We start from the raw sequence: 26,903 nt of genomic DNA, 5'->3' as shown, positions 1-26,903 counted from the left end.
TCCAGTGATGAGGATGTTCACACAGCAGTGACAAATTAAGTGACTGGTAGTTCTGACCACTGTTTACAGACAGCTCATCATTATGTTCAAAAATAGTGTCATTTATCTCTGTCACTTTGAAATGTAGTGGAGCACTCAATGAAAGTTGCTTCTCCTGCCATAATAAAGTGTAAATTACTTTTTGAAGTCCCTTTTTATATCGTATTATCAATTACTTTGACTGTGAAGTAGTTCCCATTCTTTGTTGTGGCCCAGAATTCAGGACATGAGGAATCAAGCTTGAAAATAAAGCACATGGATATAATATGGTAGTACTAATTTTTAATGAAATAAAAATAAAAATTATTTCATTCATTTGTTCACTCATCGTCTTACACAAATCCCATCATGAAGGATGTGGAATGTGTCAAATTTTACGTCAATTGGCAGAAGCAGCTGCTGCAGGCTACATCTATACCTTATACTGATAGCAAGTTATGACTACTGCTAGTCAGCTCACATTGATAACTGTATATATAGTAACAGAAAGTACTGGTGGAATTTAAATAATTTAGGGAGTAAACGTAACAATGCATTGAACAATAGAGGAGTTAAGTTATCAAAAGGCACACAAAAAGCCTGAAGATTCTGCTAGCTTTGGGACAAAACCTTTTTTAGTACAATAGAGTGCTTGTGCATATGAGTGTGTGCCCCCCCCCCCCCCCCCCACCTCTCTCAACACACACAAACACACACACACTGTCTCACCTGACTACAATGTGGCACTGCTGAAGTTCCACTCTGGGATCAAGGGTTGTGTTGGGAAGAAAGGTGGTGAGGGCAGGTAGATTATCAGATGCCCTGCCCCAGGGGAGGAGGCAGAGAATCTGTAATTTTCCTAGCCTAAATCTCCACTAGCCCCTGCCCCACATCTATCTCCACCTTTCCCCCAGGACCATGAGTTCACTCATCCTATACCCAAACCCTCTTCCCTAGTCTCCAATTTTTCTGTTCTATCTGCCCCTCCCAATCCATTTCTTTCAATCATTTGTGCTGTGCACAAAGACCTGTGCCTGCAGCCAAAATGAGCTCACCAGTGCCTGTACTGCATTCCTATCCAATACACCAATTGCTTCTCCTCTCTCTCTCTCTCTCTCTCTCTCTCTCTCTGTGTGTGTGTGTGTGTGTGTGTGTGCATGCACTTGCCTGTACGTATGAAAGGTGTGTGTTTCTCTTTTGCTGATAAAGGCTGAGGGCGAAAGCTTTACATAAATGTCTTTTAATTGTGTCTTGTTTACAGTAAGTAGAAATCCATCTTTTCCTACACTGTTGTATGTTTGCCTATAGGTAACACAGAGTATATCCCATTGTACTATTTATTAGTTTTTTTTTTCCTGTTTCCTTCATATGGAGTGCTGCAAATAATCTACCCACGGGAGCAATATGCACATGGTTGTAGTATATTCCTGGAGTCATCATTTAAAGCTGGTTCTTGAAACTTTTAAGTAGGCTGTTTTGGGATAGTTTATGTCTATCTTCAAGAGTCTGCCAATTCAGTTTCTTCAGCATCTCTGTGAGACTTTCCCATGGGTCAGATAAACCTGGGAACATTCATGCTGTCCCTTTTTGTGCACACTGAATATTCCCTGTTAGCCCTGTTTGGTATGGGTCTCACACACCTGAACAGTATCCTAGGATGGCTCACACAGGTGATTTGTAGACTGATTACATTTCCCCAGTATTATGTCAATGAACTGAAGTGTACCACCCGTTGTATGCATGGCTGAGTGTACGTGCACATTCCGTTTCATACTCCTACAAAGTGTTGCACCCAGATATTTAGTATGAGTTAACCGACCCCAGCTGTGGCTCGTCAATACAGTAGTTATAAATACCATGTTTTTTTTTGTTTTTGTTTTATGAAGTGGACAATTTTACATTTCTGAACATTTAAAGCAAGTTGCCAATTTTCACAGCACTTTGAAATCTTATCAAGGTCTGGCTGAATGTTTATGCAGCTTCTTTCAGACTGCACTTCATTGTAGATAGCTGCATCACATACAGAAAGTCTGAGGTTATTATTAATATTGTCTGCAAGGTCATTAAACTACAAGGGGCACAACACACTTCCCTGGCGAGCATCCAAAAGTACTTCTACATATGTTGTTGACTGTCCATTCAAAAACTTGCTGCACCCTCCCTACCAAAAAATCCTCAATCCAGTCACAAATACCCCATGTGATCATACTTTTGATAATAAGTGTAGATGTGGCAATGAGTCAAATGCTTTTCGGAAATAATAAAATTCGGAAATAATAAAATTCAATCCAAAGCTTTCAGTATGTTATATGAAAACAAGTGAGAAGTGGTTTCACAAGGTCAATGTTTTCAGAATCCATGCTGGTTGGCATGGAGAATGTTATTCTCTTCAAGGTACCTCAATATGTTTGAGCTTTTAATGTATTCTAAGATTCTGTAACTAATGAATGTAAAGGATGTTGGACAGTAGATTTGTGAGTCAGTTCTACTACCCTTCTTATACTGGCTGTGACCTGTGCTTTCTTCCAATTACTGGGCACATATTTTTGTTCAAAGGCTCTACAACAGATTGTTGTTAACAGAGGGGCTAATTCAGCTGCAAATTCAGTATGGAATCTGACAGTGATTTCATCAAGTCTAGCAGATTTCTTCAATTTTAATGATTTCAGATGTTTCTCAACATCACTGACACAAACATTCATTTCACTCATCTTTCCGGCTGTACAATGATTAAACTGGCGAACCTCTCCTGGGTTTTCCTTTCTAAAGCAGTACTTGAAAACAGAGCTAAGCATTTCTGCTACTGCTTTGCTACTCTCTGCTTCAGTTTCTGTTTCATCTACAGGTAATTGACATTAACTCTGGTGCCACCAACAGCCTTTACGTGTGACAAGAATTTCTTTCGGTTTTGTGAAAGATTGTTTAGCAATATTCTTCCATGCACTGCTATCTTTGACAGCCAAATGTGTTTCCTTTAGCATCTCTCTATCTACAGGCCTAAGATTTGTTATACTTATTATGCAGTAGTCTCCGTTTCTTTAGAAATTTTTTACAGTGATTCCCTTCATTTATGAACTATTCTTTTGGGTATGTATCTAACCAGTGCACGGTCAACTACTCTTTTAACCTTTGAGACAAAATACTACTGTTTTATATAGTTTATTGAACAGATATATCTTTATTCTTGTATTAGATGCCCTTTGTATGAGGGCTATTCAGAAAGTAAGGAACAGTCGGGTGAGAAATGGTGAAAATCAAAACTGTTTTATTTGCAACAGTAAGCTACACCTTCCAGCTATTTCTCTACAAAGTTGCCACTCCTACTTAAGACATCTGTCATAGCATTGTATCAACTTTCCAATGTTCTCAATACAGAAGGCAGCCTCCTGGGCTTTCAGACAATACTGAACTACAGCTTGTTGTCTGTGCCAAAATGTTGTGTTCACAGTCAGCCATTCATAGGAGCAGAGATGAAAATCAAGGGAGCCAAGCCCAGGCTGTATGACAGGTGATCAAACACTTCCCACCATAAACATTGCAGGAGCATTTTCATTGCCCCTGCAGTGTGCAGCCGAAACGTGACATGAAGATGAAATTCGTGCCAGTTACGTTATGTGGGGTTGCATGAAATTGGGTGAAATTGCCTGGCAGGCATCCATACTTAGCAAAGACACTATTTTCTAGGTGTCTTATGTGCTCACTGTGTGCTCAGAACTGAGAAGAGCACCATGATGCTATACCGAGCGAGGTGGCGCAGTGGTTAGACACTGGACTCGCATTCGGGAGGACGACGGTTCAATCCCGCGTCCGGCCATCCTGATTTAGGTTTTCCGTGATTTCCCTAAATCACTCCAGGCAAATGCCGGGATGGTTCCTCTGAAAGGGCACGGCCGACTTCCTTCCCCATCCTTCCCTAATCCGATGAGACCGATGACCACGCTGTCTGGTCTCCTTCCCCAAAACCAACCAACCAACCAACCATGATGCTATCTAGGCCCATACTAGAGACACTGTCCAACACTTCTGTACAAAGTTTCATCACATCTTCATTGTGGTTTCCATTTTGCGACCAATCATTCTTTACTTTCCAAATAGACTTTGTACTTTGGTAATCATTGTTGTCAGAACTGCCTCATGGTCACTGATACGATTTTTGATGTGGGCATCCTCAAAGAGGTCAGGTCTATTTGTTGCCATTAGATCTAATATATTTCCATCGTGAGAGGATTCCAAACTATCTGTTCTAAGCAGTTTTCAGTAGAGGCATTTAGTAACATTTCACAGAATCCCCTGTCAAGCCCATCACTGAAAAAACCGTAATTTTACCAACTGATCGTTGGATTTTAAAGACTCCACCAATAATTACAATATGATTGGGGAACTTATCTACTATCGAACTGAAGTCTTCTCTAAAGTTTTCAGATACATCAGAAAGTGAGTCTGGTGATCAATAGAAGAATCAAATTACAATTTTACACCCACTGCTGCTAGTAGTCTTGCCCAAACAGAACCCTCGAAGTCTCTCTCTCTCTCTCTCTCTCTTTCATGACAACTTGGTGAATGATCTTGCCTATGTATATTGCAGATAAACCTGATACAAACTAAACTTTGTAAGAAATTAACTGTTTGTAAATGCATTTTGGATGGGTTTTGTTGATGTAGTAGTTCATTTCTAAGACAAAACTGCCAGTGTCAGTGTCAAAACAATATGCCATGTATTTGATGAGAATAACAATATTTCTACTCTTGTTTGTCCAAACAATGCAGTAGCTTATGTTGTTTATGTACTACAACTAGTTAGAATGATAACTTCCAGATGATTACAGAGAGATTATCATCTTTTCAGTTACAGATGAAAGTAACAAACAGTAAAATATGAGAATGCAAAACAAAATACATCTCAAAATCAATGATAAATAAAGAAATAACATAACAAAATAAAGATTCTGGGGATACATTATTCAGGTTAGTGAAAGGACATACTGGAGAGTTTTGAATAAGACAAAAGATTACTCACAAAAACTAAGAAAGTTGTTTCACATTTAGCAAACTTGATAGAAAAGTACTTATTATATTAATATGAATGTAGGTGCATTCCTTTCCTAGGAAGATATGTAGGATTTTTGAGAAGATATTGATGACATGTTGGATAAATCTTTTGCTCACCTAAAACCTTACATGCGCTTGAAGTAATATCTTCCTTGCCTGCAAAATTGTTGAAAAATTTCATTTAAAACAGAGGTTGATCTGCTGCCATGAAAATTTTGCTGAAATGTAGAGGAAAAATGGCTGAGATTAAAAGAAGTGATTAAAAACAGAAAATAATGAATCTTTCTGCAAACCTTTCTTTAATCTCATTTCATTTTGTATTTAGTTCCTTCAGTAACTAACACAATATGGTTCATACTGAATTACCATAAATACAATGTAAGTCTAGTTGCTGCAGCAGAGATTTTCAATGTGTTATTGAAAACTTCTATTTTTTTCAGTGTATTGTATGGCAAAACTGCATGTAACAGTACTCAACCCTCACCTTCATGTTATTTAAACATTTTATAAAATCCCCCATTAGATTTAATCATCGTTCATAGTTACTCTTATAGTGTCCAACCAGTCCATTGTTACTTTTATGAATGTGTGATTATGTGTGAAATAATACAACATGTGATACTAAAATGGTACAGTAGTTTATTTCCTTTTGTTGCTGAGTCACATCTTGTGCAGTTAACCTTACACACCCTTCAACATTTTGGTGTTCTATGATACAAATCTACAAATGTTTTCAAAAGTAATTATAGTTCAGAAATAAAAGTTACAATATATGCTATATAACTGCTATGTAACTGAAACTCCGTACACTATCAGAAACATTGTTGTCTTCCTTGTGGTCCTTAAAAAATGAGAAAAGAAAGAAAATAGATTCAATGAAGGAGCTACCGATGTGAAAGGACATAATTTAAAAGAGCACTTGAAACATAGCAAGTTGTATCTATTCCTGTTTCTGTTGTTATACTCCTGTTAATAATTATTTTTTTCTTAGTGTTTAAGCTGATTGTACTTCTATAAGTAGGGCATATGCCAAGTACATATTCAAAATGGTTAATTTCTTATTTATGTAGTATTTAATTTAATTTCATAAATTGTATCAGAATTTACCAACTGCTGACGATAGAGGTATATTTAATTTACTGAAAACCATGTTAATTAATAGAAATCACTAATCAAAGTAATTACAACATATAAGGGGCATTCAAATGAAACCTAGTCACAAGTGTGAAGTAATGGTAATGATTTTATTAACTCAAAAATGTAGTTATACACAGTACACATACTCAAAAATAGTCACCAAAACTGTTGGCACTTTTATCACATTGTGACACTAACTGGTCGATTCTATCCTTGAAGAAGCTAGCAGGTTGCTGTCGGATCCAGGCCTGGACCCAGTCACACACTTCATTGTCCGTTGTGAATCGATGTCCATGAATAGCTTGTTTTAGACATCCAAACATATGAAAGTCAAACAGTGAAAGTTTGGAACTGTACGGTGGATGTTCCAGCGTTTCCCACTGAAACTGCTGCAATGTCATCCTCACCACATTGGCCATGTGTGGGCAGGCATTATCATGTAGGAGGATAACACCATTGGACAACATGCCTTGGCATTATGACTTGATGGTTCGTCTAAGGTTCTGTAAAGTGGCTTGATAAAGCTGGGCATTGATGGTGGTTCCCCATTCCAGGAACTCAACAGGCAGTGGGAGACATCATGACCTTACCAGAACTGGTGTGCATGGCCTTTGATTTCCCTGAAGGTGGTGAAGTCGCATGTTTCCACTACTTGCTCTGATGCTTGCTTTCCGGTTCAAAATGTTGACACCATATTTCATCACCTGTGACCATACGCGACAGAAAGCCTTATTGCTCCTTATGATAATGTTCCAAATGACTCAAAGACAGTGCCATTCAAGTATTGCGCTGTTCAGCGGTCAGATAGGGGAGAACCCACTGCGCACATATTTTTCGAAAGTTCAAATGTTGATGCATTATGGTGTGGGCAGTGCCCATGCTAATACCTAGTAATCAATGGATCTCATCCACAGTGATTCTGCAGTTGTCCAAGACTGAAGCATTCACTTACACAACCACTTCGGATGTGATGACACAATGAGCCTGTCCACGACAAGCATCATCTTCCAGTGACTTGCGCCTCTCAAGGAATCATTTGCACCATCACACAACACTTGAACAACTCAGACTGTACTCATCACACACAGCCTTCATCTGTCGATACATTCCTCAGCCTCCAACTCCCTCCACCGCCAAAAATTGAACCACTCCTCATTGTTCTTGCTTACTCACCTGCATGTTCAGTAGTGGACGATAACTTCTGTAACCACCTTTTCTTCGTCATGAAACCACAGTGGCTCTATGCAACATCAAATGGTGCGCACACATTAGCCTCTCTACCAACAGATGGCGCCATCATACCTACAGTTACATGGTGCCATCTTACGTGTAAGGCAAAAGTAGATACAATGACCAGGTTTCATTTGAGTGAACCTCATATAATGGTGAAATTCATGTGAGGTAATCAGCAGTTTTGAGTAAATTGACACCACTCATTAGAAAGTTCTCATTTCATTCTTTCTTGTGTCTTGTTTCTATTTTCTAAAAACTAATTAACTTACAAGAAATTCTTAGTTAAAGAGCATTCACACCCAAATTTACTTTTACCAGCTGAGCCATTATGCTTGTCATATTCCAGGATTTTACTTTATATTTTTATTGCCCCACTCTTCCTGAGCCAGATAATGCCCTTCATCATTCAATTAAGGCTTTAATTAAAAAGGTTCATAAAATAACAAAATTTTCAATGTGGCAACTTTACACAAAAACAGATAATCCACCGCCGAGGTATATAGTGTGCTAATCATATAATACTGAAAATTTTTATACTTATCTATCTAGCTATCTTCTAGTTGAAGTAAATCACTGCTGCGACATACAGTCATCTTCAATATTAAATTTTCACCCTCAAGTTTTATAAAGTATAATGTGACATACCCCCCCATGAACCATGGACCTTGCCGATGGTGGGGAGGCTTGCGTGCCTCAGCGATACAGATGGCCGTACCGTAGGTGCAACCACAACGGAGGGGTATCTGTTGAGAGGCCAGACAAACATGTGGTTCCTGAAGAGGGGCAGCAGCCTTTTCAGTAGTTGCAGGGGCAATAGTCTGGATGATTGACTGATCTGGCCTTGTAACATTAACCAAAACGGCCTTGCTGTGCTGGTACTGCGAACGGCTGAAAGCAAGGGGAAACTACAGCCGTAATTTTTCCCGAGGACATGCAGCTTTACTGTATGATTAAATGATGATGGCGTCCTCTTGGGTAAAATATTCCGGAGGTAAAATAGTCCCCCATTCGGATCTCCGGGCGGGGACTACTCAAGAGGACGTCGATATCAGGAGAAAGAAAACTGGCGTTCTACGGATCGGAGCGTGGAATGTCAGATCCCTTAATCGGGCAGGTAGATTAGAAAATTTAAAAAGGGAAATGGATAGGTTAAAGTTAGATATAGTGGGAATCAGTGAAGTTCGGTGGCAGGAGGAACAAGACTTTTGGTCAGGTGATTACAGGGTTATAAATACAAAATCAAATAGGGGTAATGCAGGAGTAGGTTTAATAATGAATAAAAAAATAGGAGTGCGGGTTAGCTACTACAAACAGCATAGTGAACGAATTATTGTGTCCAAGATAGACACAAAGCCCATGTCTACTACAGTAGTACAAGTTTATATGCCAACTAGCTCTGCAGATGATGAAGAAATTGATGAAATGTATAACGAGATAAAAGAAATTATTCAGGTAGTGAAGGGAGATGAAAATTTAATAGTCATGGGTGACTGGAACTCGTCAGTAGGAAAAGGGAGAGAAGGAAACATAGTAGGTGAATATGGATTGGGGGGAAGAAATGAAAGAGGAAGCCGCCTTGTAGAATTTTGCACAGAGCATAACTTAATCATAGCTAACACTTGGTTCAAGAATCATAAAAGAAGGTTGTATACCTGGAAGAATCCTGGAGATACTAAAAGGTATCAGATAGATTATATAATGGTAAGACAGAGATTTAGGAACCAGGTTTTAAATTGTAAGACATTTCCAGGGGCAGATGTGGATTCGGACCACAATCTATTGGTTATGAACTGCAGATTGAAACTGAAGAAACTGCAAAAAGGTGGGAATTTAAGGAGATGGGACCTGGATAAACTGAAAGAACCAGAGGTTGAACAGAGTTTCAGGGAGAGCATAAGGGAACAATCGACAGGAATGGGGGAAAGAAATACAGTAGAAGAAGAATGGGTAGCTCTGAGGGATGAAGTAGTGAAGGCAGCAGACGATCAAGTAGGTAAAAAGGCGAGGGCTAATAGAAATCCTTGGGTAACAGAAGAAATATTGAATTTAATTGATGAAAGGAGAAAATATAAAAATGCAGTAAATGAAGCAGGCAAAAAGGAATACAAACGTCTCAAAAATGAGATCGACAGGAAGTGCAAAATGGCTAAGCAGGGATGGCTAGGGGACAAACGTAAGGATGTAGAGGCTTGTCTCACTAGGGGTAAGATAGATACTGCCTACAGGAAAATTTAAGAAACCTTTGTAGAGAAGAGAACCACTTGTACGAATATCAAGAGCTCAGATGGCAACCCAGTTTAAGCAAAGAGGGGAAAGCAGAAAGGTGGAAGGAGTATATAGAGGGTCTATACAGGGGCGATGTCCTTGAGGACAATATTATGGAAATGGAAGAGGATGTAGATGAAGACGAAATGGGAGATACGATACTGCGTGAAGAGTTTGACAGAGCACTGAAAGACCCGAGTCGAAACAAGGCCCCGGGAGTAGACAACATTCCATTGGAACTACTGACGGCCTTGGGAGAGCCAGTCATGACAAAACTCTACCATCTGGTGAGCAAGCTGTATGAGATAGGCGAAATACCCTCAGACTTCAAGAAGAATATAATAATTCCAATCCCAAAGAAAGCAGGTGTTGACAGATGTGAAAATTACCGAACTATCAGTTTAATTAGTCACAGCTGCAAAATACTAACGCGAATTCTTTACAGACGAATGGAAAAACTGGTAGAAGCGGACCTCGGGGAAGATCAGTTTGGATTCCGTAGAAATGTTGCAACACGTGAGGCAATACTGACCTTACGACTTATCTTAGAAGAAAGATTAAGAAAAGGCAAACCTATGTTTCTAGCATTTGTAGACTTAGAGAAAGCTTTTGACAATGTTAACTGGAATACTCTCTTTCAAATTCTGAAGGTGGCAGGGGTAAAATACAGGGAGCGAAAGGCTATTTACAATTTGTACAGAAACCAGATGGCAGTTATAAGAGTCGAGGGGCATGAAAGGGAAGCAGTGGTTGGGAAAGGAGTGAGACAGGGTTGTAGACTCTCCCCGATGTTATTCAATCTGTATATTGAGCAAGCAGTAAAGGAAACAAAAGAAAAATTCAGAGTAGGTATTAAAATTCATGGAGAAGAAGTAAAAACTTTGAGGTTCACCGACGACATTGTAATTCTGTCAGAGACAGCAAAGGACTTGGAAGAGCAGTTGAACGGAATGGACAGTGTGTTGAGAGGAGGATATAAGATGAACATCAACAAAAGCAAAACGAGGATAATGGAATGTAGTCAAATTAAATCGGGTGATGCTGAGGGAATTAGATTAGGAAATGAGACACTTAAAGTAGTAAAGGAGTTTTGCTATTTAGGGAGTAAAATAACTGATGATGGTCGAAGTAGAGAGGATATAAAATGTAGACTGGCAATGGCAAGGAAATCGTTTCTGAAGAAGAGAAATTTGTTAACATCGAGTATAGATTTAAGTGTCAGGAAGTCGTTTCTGAAAGTATTTGTATGGAGTGTAGCCATGTATGGAAGTGAAACATGGACGATAACTAGTTTGGACAAGAAGAGAATAGAAGCTTTCGAAATGTGGTGCTACAGAAGAATGCTGAAGATAAGGTGGGTAGATCACGTAACTAATGAGGAGGTATTGAATAGGATTGGGGAGAAGAGAAGTTTGTGGCACAACTTGACTAGAAGAAGGGATCGGTTGGTAGGACATGTTTTGAGGCATCAAAGGATCACAAATTCAGCATTGGAGGGCAGTGTGGAGGGTAAAAATCGTAGAGGGAGACCAAGAGATGAATACACTAAGCAGATTCAGAAGGATGTAGGTTGCAGTAGGTACTGGGAAATGAAGAAGCTTGCACAGGATAGAGTAGCATGGAGAGCTGCATCAAACCAGTCTCAGGACTGAAGACCACAACAACAACAACAATGTGACATAAATTTTTGTTGGTGAGACATCCACAACTGTTATTTGTGCAAATGTTTAAAACATCTGATACAACTGTACAGTTACTTATTGACTGAAGTCTTTACACTACCAGGTTTCAGGGACTCAGCTCCATCTTCAGGAGTATCTATAAACAGTAGGTCGAAGTGTACATGTCAAAGCTAACTTACAAGGCAACTCATTTGCCATACAAGGCTCATCAGACTGAATACCCAAATGTGCCCCTGCAACAACCACTTTTCAACTGTAATTGTCATAAGTCACCCTCATCCTGAAAGGGCCGGCTAGAGGCCACAGAGTGAAAGGACCAAGTGAATAAATACATAGTGCTGTCGTTGGAAGGCAGCAAGCAGATAACATATAACAAATACTCATACACAACTAATGTGTCCCACTTGCCAACAGAAAGAGAACTTGTCTCACAATGGGAAGAATATATTAACAGTTGTGGCAATTATTTTTGAGATAATAAACAGTTTACTTACTTTTCTTCCACATGTCTTGTTTTTATTTGACTGCCCCTAATAGTAACAAAATTAGTTAAAACAATGCGTACTGGTGAAATCTGTGTGACCTAATCAGTAGTTCTGACAGAATTGACACCTCTTGTTAGAAAGTCCTCATTTCATTCTTTCTAGTGACCTCTTTCAGTTTTGCAAACACTAATTAACTTAAAAAATGTTCATAATTAAAGATCAGTCACATCATTATGCTTGTTAGATTCCAGGATTTTCAGTTAAGCCTTTATCTAAAAGTTTACACAAATTAACAAAATTTTAAACAAGGCAACTTTACCTATGCTTATGAAATAGTACTGTGAACTTTTATGAGGTGTGACAATGAAGTGATGAGACTGATTTCCTCCCCCATAGGGTGGCAACCATGCAGCCCGCTACTGCAGGCAGTGTGTGATGTTTGCCTTTCCCCACCACAGCCACAAGTGGCATGCACCTACAATGTTTCAATCAGGAGTAGCGGCTTGAAGAATGAAGTCCTGTGTTTGCTCCTCATCACAACAATGAAAACTTAACACATTGTGCAGCAGTGTCCCAGCTCTTCATGTGTGAAACTCAGTGAGAATGCTGCTGTAACATATGTGAAGTTTCAGCAGGCTTTTGCTTTTGGAAATGAGGTTTTATCAAGGGCAAATGTGTTATGTTGGCTCTGAGCACTATGCGACTTAACTTCTGAGGTCATCAGTCGCCTAGAACTTAGAACTAATTAAACCTAACTAACCTAAGGACATCACACACATCCATGCCCGGGGCAGGATTTGAACCTGCGACCGTAGCGGTCGCTCGGCTCCAGACTATAGCGCCTAGGACCGCACGGCCACTCCGGCCGGCCAAATGTGTTTTGTTGGTACAAAATGTTTTCTGAAAGTAGAAACAATGCTGAAGATCAACAACACATTGGGTGATCATCAACAGCACGAACAGGTGACAATACAGCCATAGTGAATGGACTTGTTTGAATTGACGGAAGATAAACTCTGAAAAAGATTGCAAATGGAGTGAACATTAGCAGAGCCAAACTGTTTACTTGAAATTGACTGGAAATCTGGGAATAAGAAAACTTCATGCCAAAAATGGTTCCCAAAAATCTCACACAGCACACACAAAAAAAAAAAAAAATAATAAATAAATAAATAAATAAATAAATAAATAAATAAAATAAAAAAAGAAATCAACAAAGGATTGTGGTTGCTGATCAGTTGGAGCAAGTGTAACTGAATCCAGAATTACTGAACCAATTTGCCACTTGTGATTAAAGTTAGTTTCTCCAGTGTGATACTGATATAAAACATCAAAGGTCGCAATGGTGTTTGAAGGAACTGCCAAGACCAAAGAAGCTGGTCGTGTTGAAGTCAAAGGTGAAATGTATGCTTGTGTGTTTCTTTGTTTCCATTGGCATTGGCATATGAGTGGTTACCTCCAGACCACACAGTAAACCAATATTACTACCAATCAATTCTTAAAAGGTTTCAAAAAAGGGTCCTTCATGATAATGCACCATCCCACACTGCATTGTCTGTTGGACAATTTTTGGTGTCAAAGTTCATTGTGTGGCTTGTGTGATTTTTTTAATTCCCAAAACTGACATCAGTTGCTAAAGGACACCATTTTGAAACAGCACAGGAGATCCAAACAGCTTTAACTAGGGATTTTACTGGTATATCAGAAGTTGAGTTCGAGAGATGCTACCAACATTGTAAACACCAGTGGAGTAATTGTGTGCAGTTGGTTAAAAACGTAAGTAAAGCTGTTTTTCTAACCAGTTTCATTATTTTACTGTTGTATTTTAGTTACTTTTCTAACCAGCTATCTTTTAGTTAAAGCTAATCATTGTCAGAACCTGTAAGTCATCTATATTATAAAATTTTCATCTTTCAGTTTTATAAACTGCAATGTAATTATCAAGATTACAAAATACCATTACGCCAGACTTTATATAATACCTCCAACCCAAAAATCTTCAGTCTGCTCCCAGTAATCACACAAGTAAGACCTACATACAACAAACCTGTCACCAGCATATGTACAGTCAACATCATTTGTTAAATATCTTTACAAACTTTTGCAGTCAATACACATATGAACTGTCTCTGCCTGTCTGCACTTTAAGTACCTTTACTGTTTTGAAAGTGATTGTTGACTCATACCAAGCTGTGCATAACTGACTATTGTTCAAAGAACTGTGATCTGTGGTAGATTAATGTTTGCAAAACTTGTTGCCACTGAAATTATCAAGAAATGTAAGTACTAGCCTGGTGTTGATGGTATGTAAACAGTAATGTAAGGTTCAATGTCAAATTTGAAAAATGCAAAATCATGAAAAATTTTGCTCAAATGTCATTGAACTGTATGATCACCAACAAAAGCAATTTCAGATTATGAAACTATAATTCTGCATGTGCCAAAGAGGAACTTCAAACTACAACCAGGTTAGTACATATACAAATTCTTAGTGTTTCGACACACTAAATAACCTCTACATCCTTCTGTTAATTCTGGAATGTTTCTATTTGTTTTTGTTAACTTTCCAAACACAAAAGTGGCTTTGTAACACCTGAGTATCACTGCCTTTCATGTCTTAATTTGTCTCATAACTGCCAAATTAACCAAGTAACTCTATTTACTATGAAATGTAATATGTATTCATTTTCTGAAACCCTTTAGTCCAGCTTACAGTACTATCTAGCAAACATAAAGAGTACCATCAGTTAGAGGGGAAAATAATAATAATAATAATAATAATAATAATAATAATAATAATGGTCTACATCTTCATCTACATCATATTCCACTAGCCATCTGATCAGTGTGTGTCAAAGGGTACTTCTGGTACCACTAACGGATCCCCCTTACCCTGTTCCACTCATGATTGGCACACAGGGACAATGATTGTTGGTAAGCGTCTGTACTGGCTCTGATTTCTCGAATTTTCTTGTCATGGTCATTATGCAAGATGTATGTGGAAGGAAGTAATATGTTGTCAGGGCTCTCTCGAAATTTCAATAGTAAACCTCTTCATGGAGCATAACACCTCTCTAGTAACATCCATCAATGGACTTTGTTGAGCATCTCAGTAACACTCTTTTGCAGAGTAAATGACCCCATGACAAAATGCACCTCTCTTCCACTGGATCTTCTGTATCTCTCCAATCAGTCCTATCTGGTAAGGATCCCATACTGATGAACAACATTAAAGTCAGTCAAACAAGGCCTTATAAGCCACATCTTTGTGGATGAGTTACACTTCCAAGATTCTTCCTCAGTCTGACATTTGCTTTGCCTATTATTTGTTTTAAGTTGTCATTCTACTTAAGGTCACTTTGGATAGTTACTCCCCGATATTTTATGGTAGGATTGTTTCCAGCAGTTTGTCACTGATAGGCAGTTGTAAAATAATGGATGTATTTCCCCATGTATGCACAATACCTTACATTATTTACATTTAGGGTCAACTGCCACAGCCTGCTGCATTCACTTTCCTCAGCAGGTCATTCTGCAAATTGATAATGTCTTCTGGCACAGCTACTTAGTTATATACAGCCACATCATCTACAAACAGCCTTAAAGAGCATCCAATGCTTTTTTAGATTATTTATGTACATCGTGAGCAGTAACGACCCTATCACACTTCCTTGGAGTACTCCAGAAATTACCTTTTCATCTGTCAATTTTTTTCCATTAAGAGTGACATGTTGAGTTCTATCTGAAAGGAAGTCTTGAATCCAGTCGCAAAACAGGTCCAGTACTCAATAATCTCATACTGTGTCCCATCCCCCCCCCCATCCTTCCCTGTCTCCCCCCCCCCCCTCCTCCTCTATTGGCAGTGTGGGACTGTGTCAGATGCCTTTCTGAAGTCACTGAACACAGCATCAACCTATCAACCTCAGTGCTGTGGTCTACATTGGTCTGGATCTCATGGAGGAACAGAGTGAACTGAGTATTGTTTGTGGAGTCCATGATGATTTTTATACACGAGATTTTCGTTCTCCGAGAAAGTCATAATTCTTTAGCATAAAAGATGTTGCATAATTCTACAACATATCAACGTCAACAATTTAGGTTTATAACTGTTTCTGTATACCCATGGGATTATAAAACAGACAAGAAAAATAAAGGTTGGAGGGATGAAAGAGATGACAAAATGCAGAAGAGGAGCGACCAAAAGAAGATGATTAAGGTAGCGGTGAGGATTACAAAATCAGGTCCCTGTGCTGGCAAATTTTAGTTTGAGACAATGAAGCTATGTTTTTTGCAGGAAACTAAATGGTTACTCATGGTTTCAGTGAGTAATTCTTGTCTGATGTATTTTGTAACAGTGAAATTGAGATGGAGGAAACAATTATGTAAAAATGTTATTTCTTTTTGTGAACAGATATTGCCACAACAGGCAAATGCCTAATGGTTGAAGTGTAGAGGAAGCAAATTAATAGAGTCATTTTGGATCAAAACAGGTGTTTCAGATTACTGACTGTGTAAAGTGATCTATACAGTAAGAATTTACGCGACAATAAAAGAGTGCAAGTGCTATCATTAACACTTTTGGTGAAATTTTAAAATCATCCAGGAATTAATACTAAATTCAAAATATCACTTAACAGATTTTTTTCACTACTAGAAGTAAATTTCATAATAAATTATTAAAAAGTATATAATTAAACTTATAAAAGTCTACAGATCAGTAAAGGAATTTATATGTCCTACAAGTTGAAATAAGAAATTTTTACAACGACTAGGACAAGTTAGTATGCCATGAATTTGCAGAACCATAGAAATTAGTGCAATCTATTAAGACACATGGCTAAAGAGCAAAATCTAATACATTAATAATGCAAATTAAAAATTTGATTTGCATCTTATGTAATGAAATGAGAGACAAGAGAACAACTCATTAAGCAGGAAGATGTCTCCATTAAAACGAGTTCTTTTTGTAGGTAACTACAGTTCTATACAGCACAGAATCTATAATACTGAATGACTATCTAGGAGCCCAGAACCTGGCACCAGTTGAATGTTGCCTATGTTATGCCTTCTAGGGCAAAAAAAATTGTTTAACTATCAACCAAATTTAAGAACCTTTAATGCTGTCATAATCTACTCATATATCACTGAACATATCTGCAAAATTGTATCACCGTATGACACACAGTTCAGGAGCTATGAAGTCATAGACATTTACATGTGTGAAAAACTACCTTCTGCTTAAAATGGTGTGCAGTAAAACTTCTACATCAGGCATGACATTTTAATTTGTTACTTCTTTATTACTAACTCCATTCGCAACACATTTGCAGGCAGTAGCTATATATATCACTGAATGTACCTGCAAAATTATATTATTTCAAAATGGAGTGCAAATTACCCAGGCTATATTCATCCAGTGTTTCACACTGAGAGTACTTAGTGACTTCCAACAAACTTTACGCATGATTTTAAACACTTTCTAATTTTTTTCCTCACTTAGGTGCTGAATGTCAATTACTTAACATCCGCCCCATAGCCTCCCGACGCTGCACCCAGCAGCCTTGTCTTGTCACCATCTAGTCCCTGCATGCTCTGCCAGGCAGTGCTTACTTCTCTCCCCCACCTGTACCCTTGTATCCCTCCCTCTTCCCCTCTACTCTGGACTGCTGCTTCTGTTTGACGCAGTTGCATTCTGACCAGAGTGGCCAAAGATAGCAGTCATGTGTGTGTGAGGTGTGCTTCCTTGTGTGAAAGTGTGTGTGTTACCTTTCCGAAGATGGATTTGGCCGAAAGCTCAGAGTGTAACAGTCTTTTCATTGTGCCTGTCTGCAACTCAACATGTCATCCTTATGGTGAGTAGCAATCTATTTTTTCCATAACATAGTTGACATTGCAACCTGGATTTTCCATTGTTTAATTTAACACATTAACTCATTTGTAAAGTAATCAGACATATATGAATAATCAAGCTCTTTATCATTCTCGCTTCAAGTCAATGCCAGGGCCCTCTTTAGGAAGTAGGCATATTAAAAATGAATTCACTAAAAATACTTTCATAACACACTTATTGATATGAGGTACAGCAGTTTGAAGACCATAAAATGGTAACACTACAAAGGGAAAAATGTTTTCATCACTTTTCTGTAAAGCTGGCTTTGATTCAGATAGGGCCTAATTATATATTCTCAGGTTAAAAATCTGCCCACTTCCCTACTGTCAAATAACACCCAACATAGAAGAACGGTGCTTTTAAAACACTTCCTTTTTTGCTTCCTATATGATCTGCTGCACAAAATTATTTATGTTACAATAATTGCCACAACTGGCTTCCAAGTTCATTTCTATTCATACAAAATATAAACTTTATGCTATTCCTTCTGTAGGCTTCATATAATGTGAATGATTTATGGAAAAGGAACTAACTGACAGAGAAGAACAATGCAGCATACAATGGACCAGAAGATATCCAGGGAAATGGGAATCAACTTTATGACAGTCCACATACTCAGGAACCCGCAGTGCCACTACTAAAGTTGTATGCTATAGCAATGGAATTCACCAACAATAAAAAAGTAAGAAATGCAAATGGTATATGGATTATCATAACATAAGCATCAATTATATAAACTGATCATAATCATTAAGAATTTGTCCCCTAGGATATCATATATGAAGCAGAGACCTGTTCTTGACATTGCAGGAAAAATGTACAATAATTCATGGAAACACAGCTTTTTTGTAAATGGGAATGTCTATTCCTTACAATTATTCTGGGTCAGGGACTTGAGTCACATTACGAAAGAATAGTAAGTTTCTGATTCTCTTTAAACCTCATTTTCTTTACTTTTTTTAAATTTACCATTGTTTCACCCAGGACTCCCCCAGTTCCCTACGTGGTAACCAGAAGAGTAGTAGCTACCATCCACATTACATTAATCTTCTCCACAAATTTAAACTACAAACAAAGCCCAACAGTACAGCTTGGTTTTGTATAATTTGAACAGATGGTCCCAGTTTTAGCATTTCTGTTGTTGCTCATACAGTTTTCAAGAACCAGACTCAAATGACTAATAATCATTGGATGTTTTTCTTTTTATTTCTTTCCCTCTGAATAATGCTGCCTCCCTGTTGCTTGTAACTGGTGTCCTATAAATACAATTTAACTTAATAAGGTAAATGTTAAAAAAATGGTTCAAATGGCTCTGAGCACTATGGGACTTAACATCTGAGGTCATCAGTCCCCTAGAACTTAGAACTACTTAAACCTAACGACATCACACACATCCATGCCCAAGGCAGGATTTGAACCTGCGACCTTGGCAGTCGCGCGGTTCCAGACTGAAGCGTCTAGAACTGCTCGGCCACAACGGCCGGCGGTAAATGTTACTTTCACTTCTAAATTTAATAACATTTATGTGAACTGGCTGCAGGTATGTGGTCAATCTTACAGACACCCTGGGAATTATACACAAATGTTACCAAAGAAAGTGTGGAACAATGGTTACTGAAGTAAAAATTCTTCAAGTAAGGATGTATGTCATATATCAAACACTATTTTCAACAAAACATTGTTGGTATTGATAATGATGTAATATAAATCTGTGAATAAACAACTGCTTCTTGATAAATGTCTTGTGATAATGACAATAAACAACTTACCACCCTAACATGTGACATCAACTTCTGCACAAATATGTGGGTTAAAGGAAGTGACAATGTTTTGGGATAGTTCACACAGGACATAGTGCAAGCATGTACTGGTGCACAAAAAACAGAATTGCTCACTAAGTTAATATTTATTTATAGTTCTGTTGGTATGAGGAGCTACTCACAAGAAATTATCACACTGTCACAAACCATTACCCGCTGCAAGTGCAACCACTTTGCCACTGAACATGGGCCCTCACACAAGCAAGCACCAACATTGTCCACACAATAGTTTGGTGGGGGTGGAGGGGCGCAAATCGAGGAGATATGAAGTATTTTTAATATTTTGGAAGGCGAATGGCAGCTAGTAAAAGGCAACCACTGAAATCACAGCATTTGCCATAGCACAGGCTAGCACTGATGGCACTACACAACTCATCACTCAGGCGACCACTGAAACTGCAGCACCATGAAGCTCTGTCAGGCACCTGTGTGTAGCTATATACTGTTACAGTTAAGTTTCAGCAGAGTGAACACAACAGATTTACACTAAAGTTGGTAGGAATTGTATGCAGCACTGACAAACTCTATCATGAGGTTCCTGTATTTCTGCTTTTATGTTAGCTGTCTCACCCGCATACTAGTCATGCACTGCTGTGATCGCTGCTGTAAGCCTGCAGATTGGCCAAGGCTATTAGCAGCCCTGCATTGTGACCTGTGCTGTTAAGTCCACACCATCGCCAAAAGATGGCAGTACTGTGGCTGTCTGTATTTGGCTGTCATGGATGGTAGTCACCACACAGACACCTCCCCAGGAATAGCAGAGTACTGAAGCAAATTGAGCTTGGAAGCACAATCGTCACCCAGAGCAGGACTGACTGTCTTGAATCGATGGCCACGCTGACTGGGGAGGTGGTGGTTTCGGTGGTGTTGGCGGCAGTGGTGGTGGTGGTAGGGGTGGTCGGCCATCTGAGAGGGGTGTGTAGGGGCAGGCTCAGGTGGGAAGATGTGGCCAGCTTAACATTGTCCAATGGCACTGTATATTCCCACTGATGGCTAACTCCAGTGTATGGTAACCATGTCCAACAATTATGTAAGAACTGGAGTATGGAGATTGACGATCAGTCCTGACCTCTTCACGCCAGACCATTACCTGTGTGGCAGTAGACAAATGTGTACGAATGAATGAAGGTGAGGTGCCGTGCTGAGAGCTGGCTCGAGAAAGGATGTGTGCAATGTCGGAGTGCAGCCCATCCAGGAAGGCTGGTACATCAGAGACAGAAGTGGCAGCAGGGAGCTTGACAAATTCTCCAGGTATCTGAAGGGGCAAAGGGGTTTACCACAGACCAGTTCCATCACTGAGGAATTGAGGTCCATCTTAAAGGTGGTGCAGAGGCTGAGAAGAACAATAGGGAGTACAATATCTCATGCTGTGTTGTGGCAAAGTAGAGCAGTCTTCAAAGTTTGATGCTATCGCTTGATTATACCATTGCTGGCTTGTTGGTATGAGGTGGTGATAAGTGCCACAGAGTCAGGCAAGCTTATTGAACTGCTGGGATCAAATTACCTTCTGCGATGTGTGGTGATCTGGAGTGGGAAACCGCTGGCCATGTGAGGTGGGGAGTGGACTGACATTGTCAATATGGATGTAGGTAAACCTCCCTGTATTCTAAGGGAAATCACCAAGGGGAGCATAAAAACGCTGGCCAACCTTACTATGCTGACAAGCAACACAACAGCAAGACCCAGCTGTGGCAGTCTGAGCAGATACCAAGCCACACATAGCGATGGGTAACAAGCATTGTAGTGGCCTTAATGCACAGGTCTTGGATGCTGTCAAAGGTCTGCCAGTGGAAAGCAGCTGGTTGGAAAGCTTGTGGCTTGCCAATGGAGGTGTCACACAATAGTTTTGTGTCTATGCCAATGATAGAGACAAGTTCCAGTCTGAGGCCAGTGTTTGGGTCATGGGGTCCAGCTCCATATTGACCTCTTCTGCTGCAGTGAGTGTGGTAAAACCAGTGATCACAGTGACTTGTGACATATGATCGGTAACAGTATTTTCCATTCCTGAGACATGCCAAATGTCTGCACTGAACTGAGCGGTATATTCCAATACAAAGAACTAGGTGGGCAGAGACAGTTTGTCTGCTGGAAGGCTTATATGAGGGGTTTGTGGCTGGCAAATATCATTAAGTTCCTAGCCTTCAGTAATGGGCGAAAGTAGCAGATCATCTCATAGAAGGCAAGGGACTCCACTTACGTTGTATAGGCATGAGCTTCTTTGAAAAGAAGGCCAACGGTTGTCAGGAACCAATGAAGAGGTGCTGAAAGACTATGCTTAAGACTGCTGTCTGGCATCAACCACCAGTGCCAGCACGGCATCATGTGCTGGGTGAGACAGAAATGCCCTGTAGCAAGGCTTTTTTGGCAGCAGTGATGGCGATTCCTATTTGATTCATCCACGGAAAGAGATCGTTGCTCTCAGTGTTAGGATCAGCAAGAACATCTACCAGTGGCTTTTGAATAGAGGTTGTGCAGGGGACATAATAGTGGTACAAGCATCCTGAGGAACCAGTGAAGTTCTTGGAAAGTTCTTGGGTGCTGAGTTTCACAAATAGTCTGAATTTCTTCAGGAAGGGGGAGTGATACTGTCTGCACAAATCTGGTGGTCCAGGAATGTCACATTGGAGGCACTGAAGCTGAATTTGGAGGGATTAATGATAACCCTGAAGTCATTTATCTTTTGAAACACTGTTGAAAGATGTTCATGGTGTTGCTACGGTGAAGAAGAAAACACCAGGTCTTTGAGATAGGCAAAGGAAAAGGTTAGGTCAAGTAGCACACTGTGGATGAATTGCTGCCATGTCTGTGCAGCTTTTCGGAGACAAAATGTCACATAAAGTGATTCAAAGATGCCAAAGGGCATGCTGTTGGCTGTCTTCCATGACAAGTGTTGTCAGCACGGGTGCCTTCAAGCAGTCGATGGATTCACCACCAAAGCACCACTGAGGACATGACTGAAGTGGTGAAGGTTTAGGACCAGTTACCTGTCCAGGATGGTGTGATGCATTCAGAGCACGACAGTTGCTGCAGGTTAGCAGGATGAAGCCTTCTTCAATGTGAGGCGGGGAGCAGAGGGCCAGGGTTTGTATGAATGGTGAATGATGCCATCCCAAAGCACAGCCTTAAATTCAGCTTTGGCTGCAGCAAGCCACTCTGGTGTTAGTCAACATGGTATGTTGAAAACTGGATGGCTAGGCATGGTACAGATGTGATGGACTATGCTATACTTTACTTCTTGTAGAACTCCAGGTGGCATGTGATGGCTGGGAAATGGTCAAGAAGGTCTTGGTACACCCCTGTGTCAATGGCACGGATGAGCTTCAGCACAGAGTTCTGCACAACATGGCGGAACTCCTTGTCAATGAGATGAGAGCTGGCAATGTCAGGGAGGAGTTAAAATGTGCTACTAGATCAGCACCAGTGATTGGCACTGTGACATTTGTGCAGTGGATTGCCAACTGAAGATGCGGTGCTCTCCTAGGTTCAACTGCGTTAGGTAGACACCACAGTTAGCAAAGGACAAGCTGTTGGCAGCTGGCAGCCAAAATGACATTGTTGGTCAACACCCAGGAATCAGAAAGTCAACACGTGTGGATGGGCATACAGATTGGAACCAGAATCTATAAGTAAAAGCATGCAAGACCAGTCGGAGATGAAGAAGTGCTTTGAAGTAGCATGGCATCCATGTGTGCTCGCTTGCAGATGCCACTGATGATTGTGTGGTTGCATGGTGGGTAAAAGTGGGAACCTTGCTAATCAAAGTTAATCTTCGGCATGCTGATGGTCCCAGTTGTGCTGGCAAAGGCATGGTGACTGGGTACAAAGTGCAGATACTTGCACCAAAGGGTGCAAATCCACTGTACTGTGTCTCAGTGTAGTCATTGTGTTTGAGGTAGCAGCAACAAGTGTTGGGGTAGAACATAGGGCCGCAGTGAGGGACCATAGTCTCAGCAAGGGCTGCTAATTGTTGCAGCAAAAGTGACTGCTGAGTTACAAGGATTGCAAGTGCCTTGCTGGGCATCCAGTTCAGCCTGGGCAGCCAGTTCAGCTAAAGCATACAGAGCAGCTTGTCTGGAACTGTGATGCTGTCAACCATGCTGCGGAGGTGGCACAGGAGCTATGATGGAGTCCTGTCACCACTGTTGTTGCCATAAATCAGCCAATGTATGCTCAAAGCTGGAGATATGGAGAGGTGGCATATGAGTTCCCTCTTGAGGCACTAGTGTGGCTCATTGGGTGGTGTCACAGTGATGGTGTTGGCAGCATTGGTGGTGTAGCACTGGTCAAGCTGGCTGACAACATAAGCATGTTTTGTATCTTCTGACATTAAGCCATTGTAATGGAAGATGGTGTCAAACTGCATGAGCCAGAGCACGGCACAGGTAGGCCAGAAAGGTGGTAGTCACAAGGAAATTGGTCTGTGCCAACCAGGTATCATCACTTTGGCATGTTACGGCACATAAAAGACACAACTGCTGACTATGTTAACGTTTATTAATAGCTCTGTTGGTACAAGAAAACAGTCACAGAAATGGTCACATGGTCACAAAACATTATCCGTCACAGGGGTGACCACTTCGTCACTGAAAATGTCTCACTGCCGCTGGATGAGCAATCACTAAAACCACTCAAGAGATCATCATGACTACTGACATATTCTATCGCACAAGAAACCTCTGAAGGCACTATACAATCTGTTGCTCAGGTGACCATTTAAATTATGGTGTATGCCATCGCACAAGTGACCACTGACATCACCATACAATCCACTGTTTGAATTACCATTGAAATCGTGTGTGTGTGTGTGTGTGATTATTTATGGGTCCAATGACGATTCAGCAGGCAGGATACGTTAGATTTCACTGCTAAATAATTGTGCTGAGCTCCTAAAACTGAGAATGACACTGTAAGTTTGCAGGTTGGCTAAGACCAGCACTGTATTGTGGACTGTGCTGTAATTTTGCATCTTGGACAACAGATAGTGGTACTGTGGTGGCTATGCTTCACAATCATAGCTCATAGGCACCAGCAGTATAATTGAAAAGCTCACACACCTAACTTGACTGATGATCTCATTATTGCTAAGTGGAATATACACGTCAGGATACAGTACTGATAAGTGGAGTGGTATTTAAATTATGATGATGGTATGTGCATTTATTAAGTGTGATGTATCCCTGGGCGCCATACACAAAAAATAAACTGTACCAGAAAACACTCCATGTTGAAATAAGATACTGATTGAGTAGGACTGAAAGCCAGATAGAAGGAAAATAATTGTCTTTAAATGATGTATAAGCTTTGTTCTTTTCATAAGAAAACATATCATTTTTGGCCATTACTACATCAGTTATTGAGACCATAATGGATATCTATTGCTTTTCTGCAAACTAATTGTATATTTCTGAAAGCTGTTTCCATTCTCAAAATTTCAGATCTTCTGGGAAATTTTACTGTACTGCACATTGTGCTCTAACTGTCTTAATAAATATTAGACATCTCATTTCTGTATGGCAGAGTTAAAGTAGAGTCTATTAGTGTAAACTTGTCACTATTGTTACAAGCTGTGCTGCAATGCTAAGAATATGTTTTCACTAGATCTGAAGGATGCTTGTTGTGTCATTTATAGGCTAGGATACCCTTAAAAAGATTTCATTTCAAACTATTTTTACAAATTTCACTCCACATAAATCTGGCCAGTCTTCCAAATAGAAAAAGTCAAGTCTATAATAATTTCTTTTTAAAAACCATCGTTCCAGAGCTGTACAGCTGAGTGATTGTATTAATGCATTAATTTTTTCAGCCCTGAAAGTTTGTTAGACTGAGAAGACCTTGAACCAAACATGCAGCTACCCTTCTCAAGAACTGCCATATTGGAAAAGGATTAAGTTGACCCCATAATAAACCAGCAAAGTATTATCTGTACCTTGAAAGTATCACACTCCATCAAGCACAAGAACAGAGTTAGCTGTCAATTTATATGTGGCACTACTGAAACTCATACAACATTTCTCACCCGCTGCAAAGAAGAGTGCCACAAATTCTGAAACATGCTTTAGTGAAACATGAATAGGTGTACTTCACTCACAATGTTGTGGTCCATACAATTTGGCATATAATATATAGCAAATTGAACACCATTTGAAAATCTCTGGGCAGCCGTGTTAGTTATTTATTATAATTAAGTGTTAGTGAGTAATAGTTAACACTGATCTATAATAAATATTATGAAATATAATGCCTATTAGATAACACACTATTTCCAAGAAAACTTCAGTCTTAAGAATCCAAGATCCTTTCTGTACCTGCATATAAGGTTACCATCCTTTTGAATTACTCCAACAGAAAATAAAAACAAAAAAGGCCGTAAAGTTGATCACAAACAGAAAAATGTGGTATTTGGACCAAAGAAAACAACTTCCAAAGGGTTGGTATAGGCTGACTTCATAAAGCTTCAAATACACATATTTAAGGCTGAAAGTAGAATAAGGAAGAAAATAACACAAAGTTTGTACAAAAACAACAATTAAGACTGGTACGAAGGCAATCACAATTGTCTCTCTAATGCAACAACATGTAATGCAGATGTTACTTCCTAAATGAATTTTGTCAAATTGTGCAACAAATGAATACGAAATAAAGCACTGGTTGAAATGACAGTGAAGAGGATGTTTGCTTTATTTACAACATGTTGGCCCTGAAAAATAATTTGTATTTTCTCAACAGTGTGTTACAGATGCTGTGAATGTCACAGTTTAGAAAAAAGAAAGAGCAAAATATTTATCCATTGCAGTCTCGCAATGTCGTGCATTAACAAGTACAATGCAGAGCAATACAATCTACTCACTTGTCCCTATGTTCTAATTTATCAGTACCATGTGACAGTTTGGAAAAACTTTCTTTGTCCAAATTGATGCAAGGATTGCCTTACGTGATGAGGTTATTTGTCTTGCAGAGAATATATTAAAGCAACCATTACAAATTATATTCCAATGGACGAATTCTATTAACAGAAGTACAGTTCATTAGACTGTGCATATGTCGGCTGCATGACAATTTAAGGCCTCAACAACACAATGGTACAGCTCTTCTTCACATGCATAGTGTGCCTACCAGTTTTTTATATTCACATTGTAACATTAAGTTCAACATAGAGACGGAACACTTTCAATTATTAATCATTCCTAAAAAACTAAACAAAACTCCTCCCGAACAGGCCATGACGGCCCAATGGTACTGACAGACCGCCGTGTCATCCACAGCCCGCAGGCATCACTGGATGTTGATATGGAGGGGCATGTGGTCAGCACACCGCTCTCCCGGC

General features: G+C 39.6%; 1 protein-coding gene across 9 annotated transcripts in view; it reads right to left on the bottom strand.

The window, feature by feature from the left end:
• Positions 1 to 26,903, bottom strand: part of LOC126235854 (cryptochrome-1-like) — a 460,492-nt gene that overhangs the window by 283,823 nt on the left and 149,766 nt on the right. For 3 of the 9 annotated variants that reach the window (XR_007544820.1, XM_049944722.1, XM_049944723.1), the window contains exon 10: positions 5,185 to 5,223. The exons of 4 other annotated variants lie outside the window; for them this stretch is intronic. Coding sequence is in view for 2 of the 5 variants with exons in the window: in XM_049944722.1 (XP_049800679.1) it covers positions 5,185 to 5,223 (39 nt within the window). In the remaining 3 variants the exon portion in view is untranslated. Of the gene's footprint in view, positions 1 to 5,184; positions 5,286 to 26,903 lie in introns of all 9 variants that reach the window. 2 more of the 9 variants (XR_007544823.1, XR_007544821.1) reach the window with 1 other exon arrangement.

This window comes from Schistocerca nitens, chromosome 2, assembly GCF_023898315.1.
Source record: "Schistocerca nitens isolate TAMUIC-IGC-003100 chromosome 2, iqSchNite1.1, whole genome shotgun sequence".
In the NCBI taxonomy this organism is placed as follows: Eukaryota; Metazoa; Arthropoda; class Insecta; order Orthoptera; family Acrididae; genus Schistocerca; species Schistocerca nitens.
The sequence above is the reverse complement of the archived record's forward strand: the minus strand, read 5'-3'. Positions and strand labels throughout refer to the sequence as shown.